Source organism: Candoia aspera, chromosome 5 (genome assembly GCF_035149785.1).
Source record: "Candoia aspera isolate rCanAsp1 chromosome 5, rCanAsp1.hap2, whole genome shotgun sequence".
NCBI lineage: Eukaryota > Metazoa > Chordata > Lepidosauria > Squamata > Boidae > Candoia > Candoia aspera.
Window position 1 is genome coordinate 56,681,443 of NC_086157.1, and position 14,625 is coordinate 56,696,067.

Genomic DNA, 14,625 nt, shown 5'->3' on the forward strand with positions numbered 1-14,625 from the left:
ACCTGTTACTGGGAAAGAACAAGTAAAAGGATACTTTGGAGTATTTTTTTAATCATTCTAATTTTTTAAAAATGATTACATAACATGGAAGTTAAGAAAATGGAAATGATCCCTCTGTTCCTCTCCAGATTCACTGCAAGACCGAGTATCAATACTTTTCTTTTGGACAAGGAATTGTTCAAAAAGAGCATTTGAGAGTGTGATACTATACATTATTTACAAGTAAAGAAATCAGGTATTATTTTTCCTAAAATTAGATAAACACCTCTAAAAATCTATGGTTTCTGGCCTTAGTTTTCTTACCATGCCAATTTAAATCTCTTATAATGCACGGGATGTCTTCCTGATCCCCAGATGGATTTTTTTTAATTTGCAGTTAGTGCCATTAATGTGGCCATCTGCCTCTTAATAGTTAATTTTAACTGTTATTCTGTTCTTGTACATGTTTATTTAAAAGCAAATCTCACTCCATTCAGTGGGGTTTACTTAAATACACATAGATCAACAATAGAGGGGGGTTTTGGGGTTTTTTTTTTTTGCAATCGTAGCAAATTCTGAAGTTAGAAGACCACCTACAAACTTGTTTTAGGAAACGATTCTTAGCTGAACAATTTTCCCTTAAAATGAATTCAAAGGCAGTTATACCAACACCACACCAAATGGACTAAAATACTTCTGCCTTACTTTCCTTCAGCACCCCTCTCCTTTTGTGTGTTTGTGTGTGCACCTTCAAATCAGTGTTGACTCCTAGCAAGTACATGGACAAGTCCACGCAGTTTTCTTGGCAACATTTTTCAGAAGTGGTTTGCCATTGTCTTCTTCCTACTGCTGAGAGACAGTGACTGACCCAAAGTCACCAGCTGGCTTTGTACCTAAGGGAGGACTAGAATTCATAGTCTACCCATTTCTAGCATATTGCCTTTAACTACTACACGAAACTGGCTCTCAGCACCCCTTTAGCAAAACTGTAAAAATTAATGGAGATGAGGGAAGACAACAGAAAACCAGGGATGAATACTGCAAGCAGAAATGCTGGGACATCGTCAACCAGATGACCAAAAGACTCCTCCTCCTGAGACTTCACTAGTGTTTTGTCTACTGGACAAGCTGATGTAACAACTGTGTTAAAACGCAGAAATATTACTATAAAACTTACACAAAACATCAAAAAGCAAACCAACTAAAACAGATTTTTTCATTATAACTGAATGAAAAAAGGATTTCATTTCTGGAGAAAAAACATCTGCAATATTTCATTTTTTGTACATAAATACAAATCTGTTACTATTAGGTTTAGTATAATGCAAAGTTTTTTTTACGATAATGTGCCATCAACTTTAAACTGCTGACTCTCAAAGGTAAAGAAAACTTAAACTCTGTCTTTTTAATTTCAGATTCAAAACTCAAATATAATTCATATGAAATATCATTTCTACAGTTCATACATGGATCTAATCACAGGATCATCATAAAATTATATTAGGAAACTGTGTATATTGGAACAAATAAATGCTAACAAAAAGTGTTTGACAGCACAAGATGAGGAAGCCATAATATACATTTTGCCCGCTGCTGAAAAAGCAGATAAGCATTTGAATGAACTGTCGCATTATTTGCAACACATAATTACAATTAACTAGCAACGTTGAAAACATTTCAATTTTGAAATATTTCAACCTCAAAATGTCCCACTGAGTTTAAAACAACTATACTGAGTTTAAAATGGACTGTTCCTACCATTCTAAAAGTGATCCAAGCTCAAAATGGCCCTGGTTTGACCTCAAAATACTTCTGGAATGGTTAAAACAGTCTGTTTTGAGCTTGAAACTTTTTTCACAAATAATATACCACCTACAAAATGAAAGAGAAAAATTATACTAGACTTTTTGAATCTGTTATTCTGAAAACTCTCTCTTCCACCAAGAAGCATAACCCAGAGACAGCTACTGATCAAATAAAAAACACAATGAATATTTTTCAACTATGTCCAGAAATGAGAAAAGAACATTGGATAGTAATCTTGTCCTGTTTTTAGGAACAATTTCTCATCCATTTAATAGTCCCCCCCATTACTCTGACATGTCCCCTAAAAAAAGTTCTTCTATTCAGAATTAGATTGCTGCATGAAGCCCCTTATGAATAACAGAACATATATTCCTTCCCATATCAGCAAGGGTGGTATTTAAGAGAAAATAAATTTGTTATCAGCTAGTTAACTGGATACCCAGCATCTGATAGCATTATTAAAGAGTTACAAAAACAAGGAAAAACAGCTTAATGTTTTTCCACCGCCTATCTAATTTAGTTATATAAAAGTTGGAAGTATGAGAACACTGATCCTCAAAGCAGCAATTAATTCCACGATTCATAAAGAAAACTTTTGCAGTTTGAATAAGATGACAAGAAGAATTAAATATATGTAAGCACACTTGATTCTGCAACATAGCTGACAGATTTAGAGCTGGTCATTTCTTTAGATAGGATATTACCATATTATCACCATTTGCAGCCAAGCTAAGACGTATCATTGTAAAAATATACTCTGGGGGAACCTCCTTCCAGAGGGCATATTCTAAAGTACCTGAGAACATCAAATGCCTTAAGACAATCAGTGATTCACTGAAGCCAGCAGATGTGACTGAGGCCTTATGTGCCTGCTTGTACTTTGCTTTTTATCCAGATGGCCTTTGGGAAGACTCCCAGCAACTCACACCTTTCTCTTTAAAACTGTCTGACCCAAGAAAGTTGGCCAGCCCATCTTAACTGTGCTCTGGACTGTGCAGTAAGGAGTACACCAGAAAGTAAATTCCGAGGATGAACACAGCATTTCAGTACCAAAGAACGTTAGCTGGGATTCAGTTAACAGGGGATCATATTATACAGTATGTGTAAAATCTATGTGTACATGTCATGTTTCTTCTTACCACTTTGTTAATATATTTAGACTTTGGAAAAGTTATATAGAAGTGAATACCTGTTTATATTACTCATCTCAAGTCCAAACTGTTACCTGATTCATATAGTTTTTGATACGGCAGTTCTGTTCTGGGATTTGGTCCTGATCTACATACATTTTTGTTAACCCTGATTTAGTTCTTTGAACTAGTTTACCTTGAATGCTTATATGATTTTACTTTTTGCTTTAAAAACATTTCTTACAGAAGTACAGCTGTATTTTTCCTACAGTGAGAAACTATAATAAAATCTACACATGCATACATAGGATCACAAAAACATTTTTACAATTTCTCAGATTGGTATCAAATAGAGTGAGAACCTCAACAATTGCTCTATATGCAATTCCATATAGTTTAGCTGACATAAAACCTGTTGCTAAATGATGGATGGCTGTGGCCTACATCACTAAATTTTATTCTGTGCCTGAACCTCAACATAATATTTAACTGGTTCTTGACTAAAAAAAATGTATTAGGCAAGCAAAAGAAACAACTTAAAAACTCTCAGAACCAAAGAAAGAACATTTGTAATAAAAAAGATATAAAATACCTTGTGGGATTCCACTATTCTTCACCTGGGGTTCAACCACCTGAATTGTGTCATCTTCAAGATAGAAATATATTTTACAATGTCTTATTCTGTATAGCTCTTGATTTTTGTCAGGAACTTCTTCATCAAAATAAGCATCAAAAGACAATACCTATATAAAAAGCACAGATTGACCACCCACAAAATCAGTTCCACTCTGTTGTAAGCAAGAATTTAAATGAACCGAAAGGTAGATAGATAGATACTATACCATTTTGTATTTATTATAGAGATATTTTAAATTAGTTTTACTGATCTGTTATGTGATCATATTTATTGAATTGATTAGATTATACAATAAATTACTTATCCAGATTCTTACATTCCGATTTAACACAAATAACATAGGAATGTCACTCATGAACATGGCTGAACAAACCAAAGTTATGTTCTTACAGTTTTGTAGTCCGTAAGTTCTGTAAGGTTAATAATATATGTTATAGTTTGAAAAAAAGTAGCATTGGTCCAGTTTATGAACAAAAATTCCAAAACAATATCATATTATTATTAGAACATAATGTTAAACTGATAAAGATATATTACTGTACAAGTGTACAATGTAAATGTAATGGGTTACTATAGGATATATGTGAGTGTTCCTTTTTTCAATAATAATTTTATTAAAAATTACAATTTCAAAAATAAAAACTAATATGAACTAAAAAATAAAAGAATAAAAAGAAAAAATAGAAAGTGCAGAAATAAGAAAATAGAAAAGAAAGAAAAAAATAAGAATATAGTAGAGAAAAAGAAAAGAAATATAAAGAAATTACTTCCCACTTCATAACAAGTATAAATAACTTTAGTAACTCCTTGTGGGGGAGATGGGCAGTGATAAATTTGATGAATAAATAAATAAACTTATCACCTTCTCTTAAAATACAACAAATGATCTCTTCTTCCCATATCCCATCTCTTATCTATAAACAAATCCTTAAAACCTCATGATTTCAGTCCTGACCAGCAAAAGTCCATTAAGGGTTACCAGGGATGACAACATATCTATTTTAACCTTGATTAAATAAAACAACTTTATATTCCTTAACAATCTTGATCTTTAGCCCCTTCAAATAATGTCCTAGAACTTGATTTCTTTTCATTTTTTCTTTGTCCTGTCTTACAAAATTCTTCAAAGCTTTAACAAGCCTCTTTTGTAAATCCAATATAGGAAAATTATCCTCTTGGTTTTAATTATTAAGACATCAGCCAGTTTCTTTTGTATGTCCAATGTAGCATCTTTTTCCATATCATTCTTGTAGCTTATCATTTTTAAATCCACTTTCAGATCAGTCTTAATCTTGTCAGGTAAAACTTGTCCTCTTTCATAACACCTTTTAAACATAGTCTATCTACAGAGGCAGACAATCTTAAAATTAACTCCTGGGTCCATTGTTATTTCCTCATCTCCCAGAGCTCTAAGCCTGCTGGTGACCGCTATCTTGCAGTCTCCTCATGAAGAACAACTATATGGATCACTTGTGGGCAATCTCAAGTCCTCTCTTTGTCCAGAGAGGAATTATGAAGAGCTGGTCTACACACGGGCTCTTCATCCCCCCACCCCCAGTTGTTGGCTCCATGTCTTTAGTTCACCATTTCTTCCCCAGAAGTCCTCACATGTGAGTCTTCCTAATGAAGCTAAGAAACACTATCTTGCTTAATCCCACCCAGTGACCCTGAGGTTGAACTGAGTGTAGTAACACTCCAATTATTATTATTTTTAATTCGTGAAGAAAGGCTACAAGATTGGCCATTTTCACCACCTCTGCCAATGCCTGCTCTATCATCTTGAAGTTGAGTATTGGGATATGGCAGATAGATCCACAATCTAAGAATGACAATCAGTATTACATCTTCCTATTCATGAGAAGGAAGGAAGGAAGGAAGGAAGGAAGGAAGGAAGGAAGGAAGGAAGGAAGGAAGGAAGGAAGGAAGGAAGGAAGGAAGGAAGGAAGGAAGGAAGGAAGGAAGGAAGGAAGGAAAGCAAGCAGGCAGGCAGGCAGGCAGGCAGGCAAAACCAACAGAAAATTGGTCAATATCTTTTTTAATTGACACAACTATGGAAATAATAAACTTTAAAAAAAAAGGAACTCTGCTGAATGTCATGCTGTCTGATTCTCCCAATACTGCAAAGATGTGGCTCAGAACATCTTCTGGCTTTGTAATGTGCATTGGAAAATGTATTATTTAAAAATGCCTTAATATGATGACATTTATTTTTATAATGTGTGCAGTCATGATGGTACACAGCAGGAAGGAAGAAATCCTTTAGCATTCCTTACTGAAAGAATGCCAAAGCATGTTCTGCTACCAAGATTGAGGGACAGCAGCTGTGTAGGCAAGAAAAAGATTATGAAAGGTAAAGTCTCATCTGAACTTACCCTTAATGAATAGATTTAATCTCCAAATTAGACAGGCTGTACATAGTTAATTAAACACTCATTGTGCAGCTAGCATTACCAGTATCAAATGGAAACAGTCATAACATTTTCATCAAGAAAAATGTTCATATTAGCAAGGAGATTAACATTGCAGATCATACTTTCTGGTAATTCAAATCTCTGAACTTTTGAAATGTTCCTATTTCTTGTAAGCATATAGTTTTGGAAACAATTTAACACTATCTGCCTGGTGTTTGGCATGCACGTGCTGATGTTTATCCTCTCTCTTTCAATAAAATTAATAGAAGTTCTATATCAAGGGGGAAAAGATGGTGGGAGAGAGAGAAAATGGAGATTAGCCAAATCCTGGGGGGCACTTTGGAAACAGCATTATGTTTGGCTTGCTTGGACAATATAATTTAATGAACATGTTTTACAAGGAATATTTTCAAGCATGAATTGTCCCAAATGTGATTTAACTATTTAACATCCTAATTCATAGTCCAGTTAAGTAACTATATTTGGATTTATATTAATTCTGCCCCACAGGTTTTTTCAGACTGAGAAATGATTTAACTCCAAAGCACTTTGGCTGAACTAGTTTGTAGATCATGCTGCAAGCATTACATTCTTGTGGCAAGCATTACACAAACAGAAAACTAAGATCATCATTTTATGTATCATTAGAATGCACTAAATGCAAACCTTTCTCCAGTCATCACAATTCTTCTATTAGTATATTTCTTGAAAATATAAAATTAGGAGCAAAAAGAATAGTATGTAACCACTTCATGATACAAACTTTTAAGTGCTGGATTATAAATGGAATACTTCTGTTTATATAAGAAAATGAGAAGACCAACAGGATCTGGCTAAAGGCTTATCTTGTCCAGCATTCTGTGTAACACATGGTCAACCAAACACATTTTGGAATCAAGCATGGACAGGAGGGTGATAGCCCTTTTCCACTGTTTTCTAGTAGTCTGTAATTAGAGTGTGTGATTGCAGCAAGATCTGAAAAGCAAGACAGTAAACTAGATTACACTGTGTTTAGCAATCCTGGATCAGAGGGCTTGCTAATCACAGGAAGCATAACAGTCTGTTTCCATCCAAACTAGAGTTTGAAGGTACAGAAATATTATTTGTGTAGACCCATGACCTACATAGCCCCACAATAATCTTCCAAGTTAGATCAATATTACCTTAATTTTATAGATGAGGAACCAGAGGCTGAAAGACAGTGGATTCCTAAGGTACTAAATTCAAACATGGTACTGTGAGATTTGAACTAGGATTTTCTAAATTCATACTTTAGATTATTTTCTGTTAGAACTTTACAGCTAAAACCCCAGGCTAGATGTGTCCTTAATATTTATTGCACAGGATGGGGTAACCCTGGAGGTACAATACTTATAAAATTCATAAAATCTATGAAACAGCAAATGTATGCTAAGCGTGTTTGCACAACCAGTGTATTTAGGATAACAAATCTCTGATTTGTTTACAAATTCAGGAGAATAAATCAGTAGCAGAAATGAAAGAATCTCTGGTCAATTGGGCTGGGCTTCTTAATTTACCTCTTTCATCTGAATAAATGTGTGTCACAAATTGCAAGGCTGGAGTGTTCAGCTCCTTTTAACTATACAAATGACTTGTGAACACCTACCCATTCACACACTAGAACTTGTCTATACATAATTCAAAACTACTGGAGAGCTCTAGAAGATTTGGCTTGTGAATTCTAACAGCTATGGAAAGCTTAGACAACTGTCCCTGCAGTCCATTTCTGCATGTGCCCCAACCTCAAAAAATTTTGTTTGTGTGAGCACAGTCCAATAGCATAGAATTTGTCTAGCAGCCTGGCCAGATTTCAATTACACAATAGCAAAGATTTCCACCAATTTTGGATTATTCTCTTCCTCATTAGTAGCTCCTCTACTTCCTCCCATCTGATGCACAATGGCCAATCTCTCGCTCTCCGAAAAGGCTTTTTGTGGGGTACAATAAACTGTCTTCCTTCATTTTTTAAGTTAACTTATTTTAGGATCTAATTCATTACTGAAAATGACAACAAACAAAAAACACAGAAGCAAATTAATAAGTGAATAAACAAATCAATTACAATGTACCTGTTTATCAAATGCTACCCATGAAGGCGCATCACTTCCAACACCTCTAGGAAATACAGTATACTTTGGTTTTAGTTTTTGTCCAAGCAAAGGTTTGCCTCCTATTCCAGGTTTGTCTTCTCCCACCAACATAGAAACCTTATTGCAATAACTCCAATGTTGAGACTTATGGAACTTTTCTTTTCCTAGCTGCAGTCAAAATGAAATAAATATATTTAGAAAACAAAGGAAGTAAGAGGACGTTTTAAATATATAAACAATTGTAAGAATATCATCATCAAATTTATTACAGCCCTAAGGCCAGATACAATCAAAATATCTAATAATTAGCAATATATTATTAGATATTTTATATATATATATACACATACATACATACACACACACACACACACACACATATAATAACAGAAAAACAATATGATAAGATCTAAAAATAATTAAGAATAAAAATACTAAAATAAATCAAAATAATTTTTTTTAAGAAATTCTAAACCTAAGTAATGGTGCTGCATATCATACAGATGGTAGCGCAAAACTGGGCAACTTGGGAGGATATTTTCGAATCCTTGTCTGGAAGAAGTAGCATTAAATAGAAATCACATTCCCTGCCTAGAAATTTCTAATTATAAGAATAAAAATCAGACATGTTCAAACCCATAAAACATTATTAATAATGGCAAAATAATGATAAATCAATTTTAATATAAACTTTTTATAGCAAACTTTTGATCAAGTTGTTATTTAGATATGATATTTTCCTACAAAAGGTAAGCAACAAGGTTTGGTCCAAGGATCACACTCAGTCTTTGCTGAGTTGAGGGTCACACCAAAAAGAAGCTAGAGTCAAATCAATCCGCTAATGATTTCCAGCAGCAATTTAAAATCAGTCTAGAAGCTGCACCAAAGCCTCAGAAAGAAAGGGCTGCATGCAGTTCACAGGTTACTAAATACCAGCCCTGCACTGAATAACATCTGCTTTGAAATACAGTAAAACCTTGAATTACTGGGGAGTGGGAGTTCCATTAAATCTGAAGTTGAATTACAACATTTGGGTCAATTTCAGTAATTTGGATAATTACATATTTGATGTATATGGCATCATTTGCAGTAAAACCTCAATTTAATGAACAAGCCTTCATTTTAACAAACATTAATCTATTAAATGTGGGCGATATCAGAGTAAAAATATATCTGGTGGATTCCAAAGTCCACTGAATTAAAGTTCAGTAAAGTGAGGCTTTACTGTAGTTTCATTAATCTCATCTGCTAAATAATTCCACTAATTTTTTTGATGAGGCAATGGAATGGCATAATGTGCCCTTTTCCAAAACCATCTGAAATGAGCACAGTATTTTTAATCTATTAACATTTATTTAATTATTTTTAGACTGCTTTTCAGTCTAAAATATCTCAAAGATATCTCAAAGAAAGATATCTCAAAGTGTATAAAAAGTGAAGAAACATTTAAACTTTAAATAACATAATTTTAACAAATAAATGGTAAAAAGTGTTGGATATTTAAAACCCTCTGAAAGCATGCTTGCTTTATATATTCATTTATTTAAAACTTATCTATCCTGCCTTTCCTCCAGAAAGTTTTCAAAGGCTCCGAAGAGAAAAAGAGAACAGTAGGAGAATAACACAACAGCAATAAAAATACCAAAAAAGTAATTTCATCTAAATAAAATCAGGAATAAGATTTTAAATAAAACCCCAGGGAGAAAGGTCTTCACCAACTTCAGAAAACTGTTAGTAAGGAAATTGGATTTTTTTTTTTCAGAACAGAGTTCCAGATCTTACAGCACACTCAATACTCCAACAAAAAGGAGTACTTTGATGCCTGTTGTTTGCTTTGGATGAAGGAATGGATTACCTTGGAGAACAAGAAATTACTACAGCTTGAAGGACATGACTTAAGATTCGGGTGGCATGCTTATTTATGGTATGACAAAGTTAATAAGGATTTTAAAAATCATTTTATCAGGAATACCATACTGAGAATCTGGAATAAATATAAGATAAGGTTATCTCCAAATGTACCTTTATGGTTGTCACCTCAGGAAGCATTTGTTAGAAGAGAAAATGTGGGAGCTATTAGTTGGTTAAAATATAAAGATTTGTTAAAGTTTGAGGAGGGTGAACCAAAAATTAAAACAAGGGAAATGTTAGTTACATGGATTTACCTGTTATTGGTTCACCTATATGCAACTGGTAGAACATTTTAAATTGGACAAAAAGAACTATAAATTTGTTAATGAAATAATTCAGTTTGAAATGGACATTTGTATAAATGATGATCATGTTATTACTAAGATGTATAAGATTTTGTTACAGATGAATATGGAAGATGAACAAGTCAAGGACTGCATGACTAAGTGGGCTAAGAATTTTGGATATAATATCATGCTGGCTCAATGGGAGAATATGTGGATGAAAGATCTGAAATTCACATTGAATTATAATTTAAAAGAAAACTATAAGATGATGTATTGTTGGTATTTAACTCCTGATAAGTTGTCAGAAATGTATAATGGTGTAACTAATGGCTGTTGAAAATGTTTACAGGGTGAAGGAATCTTTTACCATCTTTGGTGGACTTGTGAGAAGGCTAAAAAGTTCTGGGATCAAATATTATTCAAAAGATTCTCAAAGTAAATATACAAAGAAAACAAGAACTTTTTCTTTTGGGATTGATGGAAAAGGAACAACATGTTGTTGTTACATGATCACGGCTGCAAGATTGTTATATGCACAATGATGGAAAGATCCACAAATACCTTCGGTTGAAGATTGGATTGTGAAACTAATGGACTTGGCTCAAATGGCTAAATTAACAGCTTTAATAAGAGATCATTCTGTTTCTGCATTTATATCAACTTGGCAACCACTTTTGGATTACTTGCTTGTAATAGAAAAAGGTGATGTTTTGATTTTGGGTTTTAGAGATTAAATGGTTTGCTTTAATAGAAATAATGTTAAGATAGGTTAATTAATTGTAAGAGATTAGATTTGTAAATTTATATCTGTATCAGAGAAAGTTGGAAGTCACTTTCCTTTTCTGTTTTTCTTTCTACTGACACTTTTATAGTTTGCTCTTTTTTCTTTAGTTCTGTTTTCTATCTGTTCTATATTTGCTTTTGTTTGTATCTTAATTATATCTTGAAAATAATAAAGTTTTATTTAAAAAAACACTCCAACAAAAAGGCCATGCATCTGTAGGTCTGAAAATGCAAGAATATTCTGGAATCTAGGACTCTGAAGGAATCTGAGTAGTGGTCAGTTCTATTATCAGTGCTGAAGTGTTATATATTTTCAGTCACATTTAAAGATATAGGTGGGACAAGACTGCATAATGTAAACAGTCTATTCACCACTGGCAAAAATAGAGGCGTATGAATTATGAGTGCAAAAAGGGGATTTGTAGCAGGGCTGACTACTGGCTAGGACTTCTATTGAAGAGTCCTCAGACTTTGATAGAACTAGTGACAATGACAAGTCATGTTACACGTTAAGACTATTCTTTCTTTTTTTCAGAAAAGTATTCACATAAGATCCCAATTGAGATTAGCACCAGAAGTATTTTTGGTAATAGCAGATGGGTGGGATGGGATGTATTGATTTTCAGAAGAAAACCAGCATTGTGGTTAGATCAAAGCCTAGCTGCTTTTTCTGGAAAAATTGTTGAGGCTAGCATAAACATACTGTAGTATGATCATAGTTTTCACTCCTTAAAATAACTTATTTGCCAAGTGCTCCCACAATGCATTTTATATATTTAGCCTTTACAAAACAGCAAAAAGGAGAAATGGTACAGCTATCTTCATCCACAACAGTAACTGTAAAAATGTCCTCCTATCCACTAGATACTGTTTGTAAGTTCAAGACACTTTCAGACAAGGGCTTTGTGTGCTTCAGAATAAGCTCTGGACTTGTGCAGTTGCACAATGTTTCCTGACTTTGCGAACAGAATCAATTATTTTCTGCCTTCAGGTACAGATTATTTGAACCTGAAATAAAGCTAGCTTTTTTCTTTCCAAAGCTGCAACTCTGGAGTAGTTTGTTCTCCCACTGCTGGAAACTCCCAACTCATCCTGCCTCCTGGCTCCTGGCCTCAATACAACTTTTCCAGGTGCCTGCATGTCTACAGATATTGTTTAGCATGTATCTCCCCTATTCAAGCCACCGCAGCTGCACAAAACCATGCCTAAGCTACTGAAGAAAGAGACTGATTGCAAAATTCTGATATGCTACCATTTCACCATCACAGCTTGCAAGAGACTTTTAAATCCAGGAGGAGTAATGTCTTTGCAGTCAGCTTTCTCCCTTTTTTGGCGGGGGGGAGAAACAAGCAAATAAATGCTCTAAGGATAAACCGAAAATGATGGAGCTAGGGTAGCTATTTGTTTTCTTTTAGTAGGAAGAAAGGACCTGGAGTGTTGTTGTTTTTAGCACAGCAGCTCAGAGGGTAAGGATCGATAATTTCTTGCACTCTCGCATTGGTCAGCTGGAGGAAGTGCTCATTGGCTCAAAGTGAAATCTGCATGTCCACAGCATTTCAAGTTCAGAAGGGAAGATGATGGATGGTCAGCATCAAAGTACTCTGGACGTTTGGGTGGTAGAAGCAAGTGGTAGCTGTTTCAACATGTTAAGTGGCCTCTTGGAAAATAATTCACAAAAGTCAATAATAATAATCTTTAACAGTATATATACCACCCTCCTTCAAATTCTATCTACACACCAAACAACAATGACCAGGTGACAGCTGGCTTGTCCAGGAAGAAGGGAAAGAAAAGCCTGGAGTGAGTACTCTGCTTTTTCTTCCTACTCTGCCTGATCAAGCCAGCTGCTGTCATGTCTAACCAAAGGGGGGAAATGCCTGAAACATGGTTAGAGAGCATATGAACACCTTCTGTCCAAAGAAAAAATGAAGGTAAATATCCGCTTGGCTAATAATTCATCATCAAGGTGCCTGTAGAAACACATGTAAACATCTATTAGTTCATTATAATGTATGTGCTAAGCAAACTAAGTATGATAATAACCAAGAGAACTGTCTTTTAAAAATTGGAACCACAACAAAAAAAAAGTCTAACAAAAGATACTCAGAATTGATATAACCTTAAATTAAAAGCTAAGAACAAAGTAGAATGGTGATTTAAATCTATCCTTTACTGAGTAAGACTTAACTGAGTGGATTAATGCCATAGAAATGGAAATAATTATCTTAGTACTGTGCCTTAGTTTCACAAGAGCTAATGCCAAAATGTATCATGTAACAAAACACAGACCTGACTGCAGATTGAAAGTGGTATTTCTGTCAATAACAATGCAAATATATTTGGACATGCTCCATGAAAACATACACATGCACTTTAATGATGGTACACATCACACACAAATATGCAATACTGTAAGGACTTAAGAAACTACTAAACTTGGATTGCTGGTGATGCAAGAGGCAAAATCTTTCAATGTATTTCTAACATGTTTCATTGTACCATGCTCCTTAATGTTTTACACAGACTGAAAGGGTGGACAGCTACACTTCAGGTAAATTCAAATATTAAATAAGGGTAAGACTACTGTAATGAAGTATATGGGGTTTTTAAATATAAAATATTTTTACATATTTGTAGATGAGTAGAAAGGCAAGGAATGCCTTAGGCTGAATATCTACTGCCAGTCAGCTGTAAGATCCCTTTCAGTAAAAGTCATGTCCTTGTATCAGAAAGTTTGATGCACTGAAAGAGGGCAGGCTATACATTATTCTGCCAATCTCAACAGTGAAAGAAGGGTGGAAGTAAAAAAAAACTGATTCATCCACCTTCTCCCTCCCTAGGTGCACAGCTCCTGTTACGTTACCCACATTTGTAGAAAGGATCAGGTTTAGCCTTCTCTTTACTCAGATGGTGCAGGTCCAGGAAGCAAGATGGGATTGTGCCATGTTGGAGAACCCTTTAAATAGTTTGAGACCTGATGAAACGGAGACTCTGAGTTTGCTTCTGGAGGGAAGAGATTCTTTCCCTTGGTGGACGGCAGTTGTTGGCATTTAGAATCAGTTTCCAGAACGAAGTTTACGCACGTGGACAGGCATCCCCGCAAAACATTCTGTAAACCTAAAGTTAGGAAGCCCCCGGTTGCCGTTGGACCTCAACCAACATTACTTACATTCCTGTTGAAAGAGTTCCCGGGCAGGAGCGGTAGCGCCATAGTTGTGCCGGTCCTGACGGCCGCGCTCCCCGCCGCCTCAGGGCTGGTGTTGCTGCCCGAACCCGGCCGGTCGCCCTCCGCGCTACCAAGGCCGAAGGAAGCGCACCCGCGCTGTTTGGAGTCCAGTTGCCTGGAGACCCCCGTTTGACGTCACATAGGGTGGCGGGGAATGGTGCATTCGCTTCGCCCCTGCTCTATGCTGCCCCCTGCAGGCACTAGACTCTCTGCCGCAAAACTTGCGGGGGAGGGGGACTGGGGCTGTTAGATCGCGCTTTGCAGTTGAGGTATCCGAAGTTCCATCTACTCTCTTGGAATGGTCTTTCCTCCTCTTCATTGTACATACCCGAGGGAATTGTTGC

At 35.3% G+C, this 14,625-nt stretch overlaps 1 protein-coding gene across 1 annotated transcript in view; it reads right to left on the bottom strand.

The window, feature by feature from the left end:
- The window catches only part of EFHC2 (EF-hand domain containing 2), a 64,780-nt gene extending 50,437 nt beyond the window's left edge, over positions 1-14,343 (bottom strand). Inside the window, exons 1-3 of the mRNA XM_063305263.1 lie at positions 14,225-14,343; positions 8,054-8,242; positions 3,508-3,658 (exon numbers count right to left, since the gene is read on the bottom strand). Of these exons, the coding sequence (XP_063161333.1) occupies positions 3,508-3,658; positions 8,054-8,242; positions 14,225-14,266 (382 nt within the window). The 5' untranslated portion in view covers positions 14,267-14,343. The remainder of the gene's footprint in view (positions 1-3,507; positions 3,659-8,053; positions 8,243-14,224) is intronic.
- Positions 14,344-14,625: the final 282 nt, after the last annotated feature.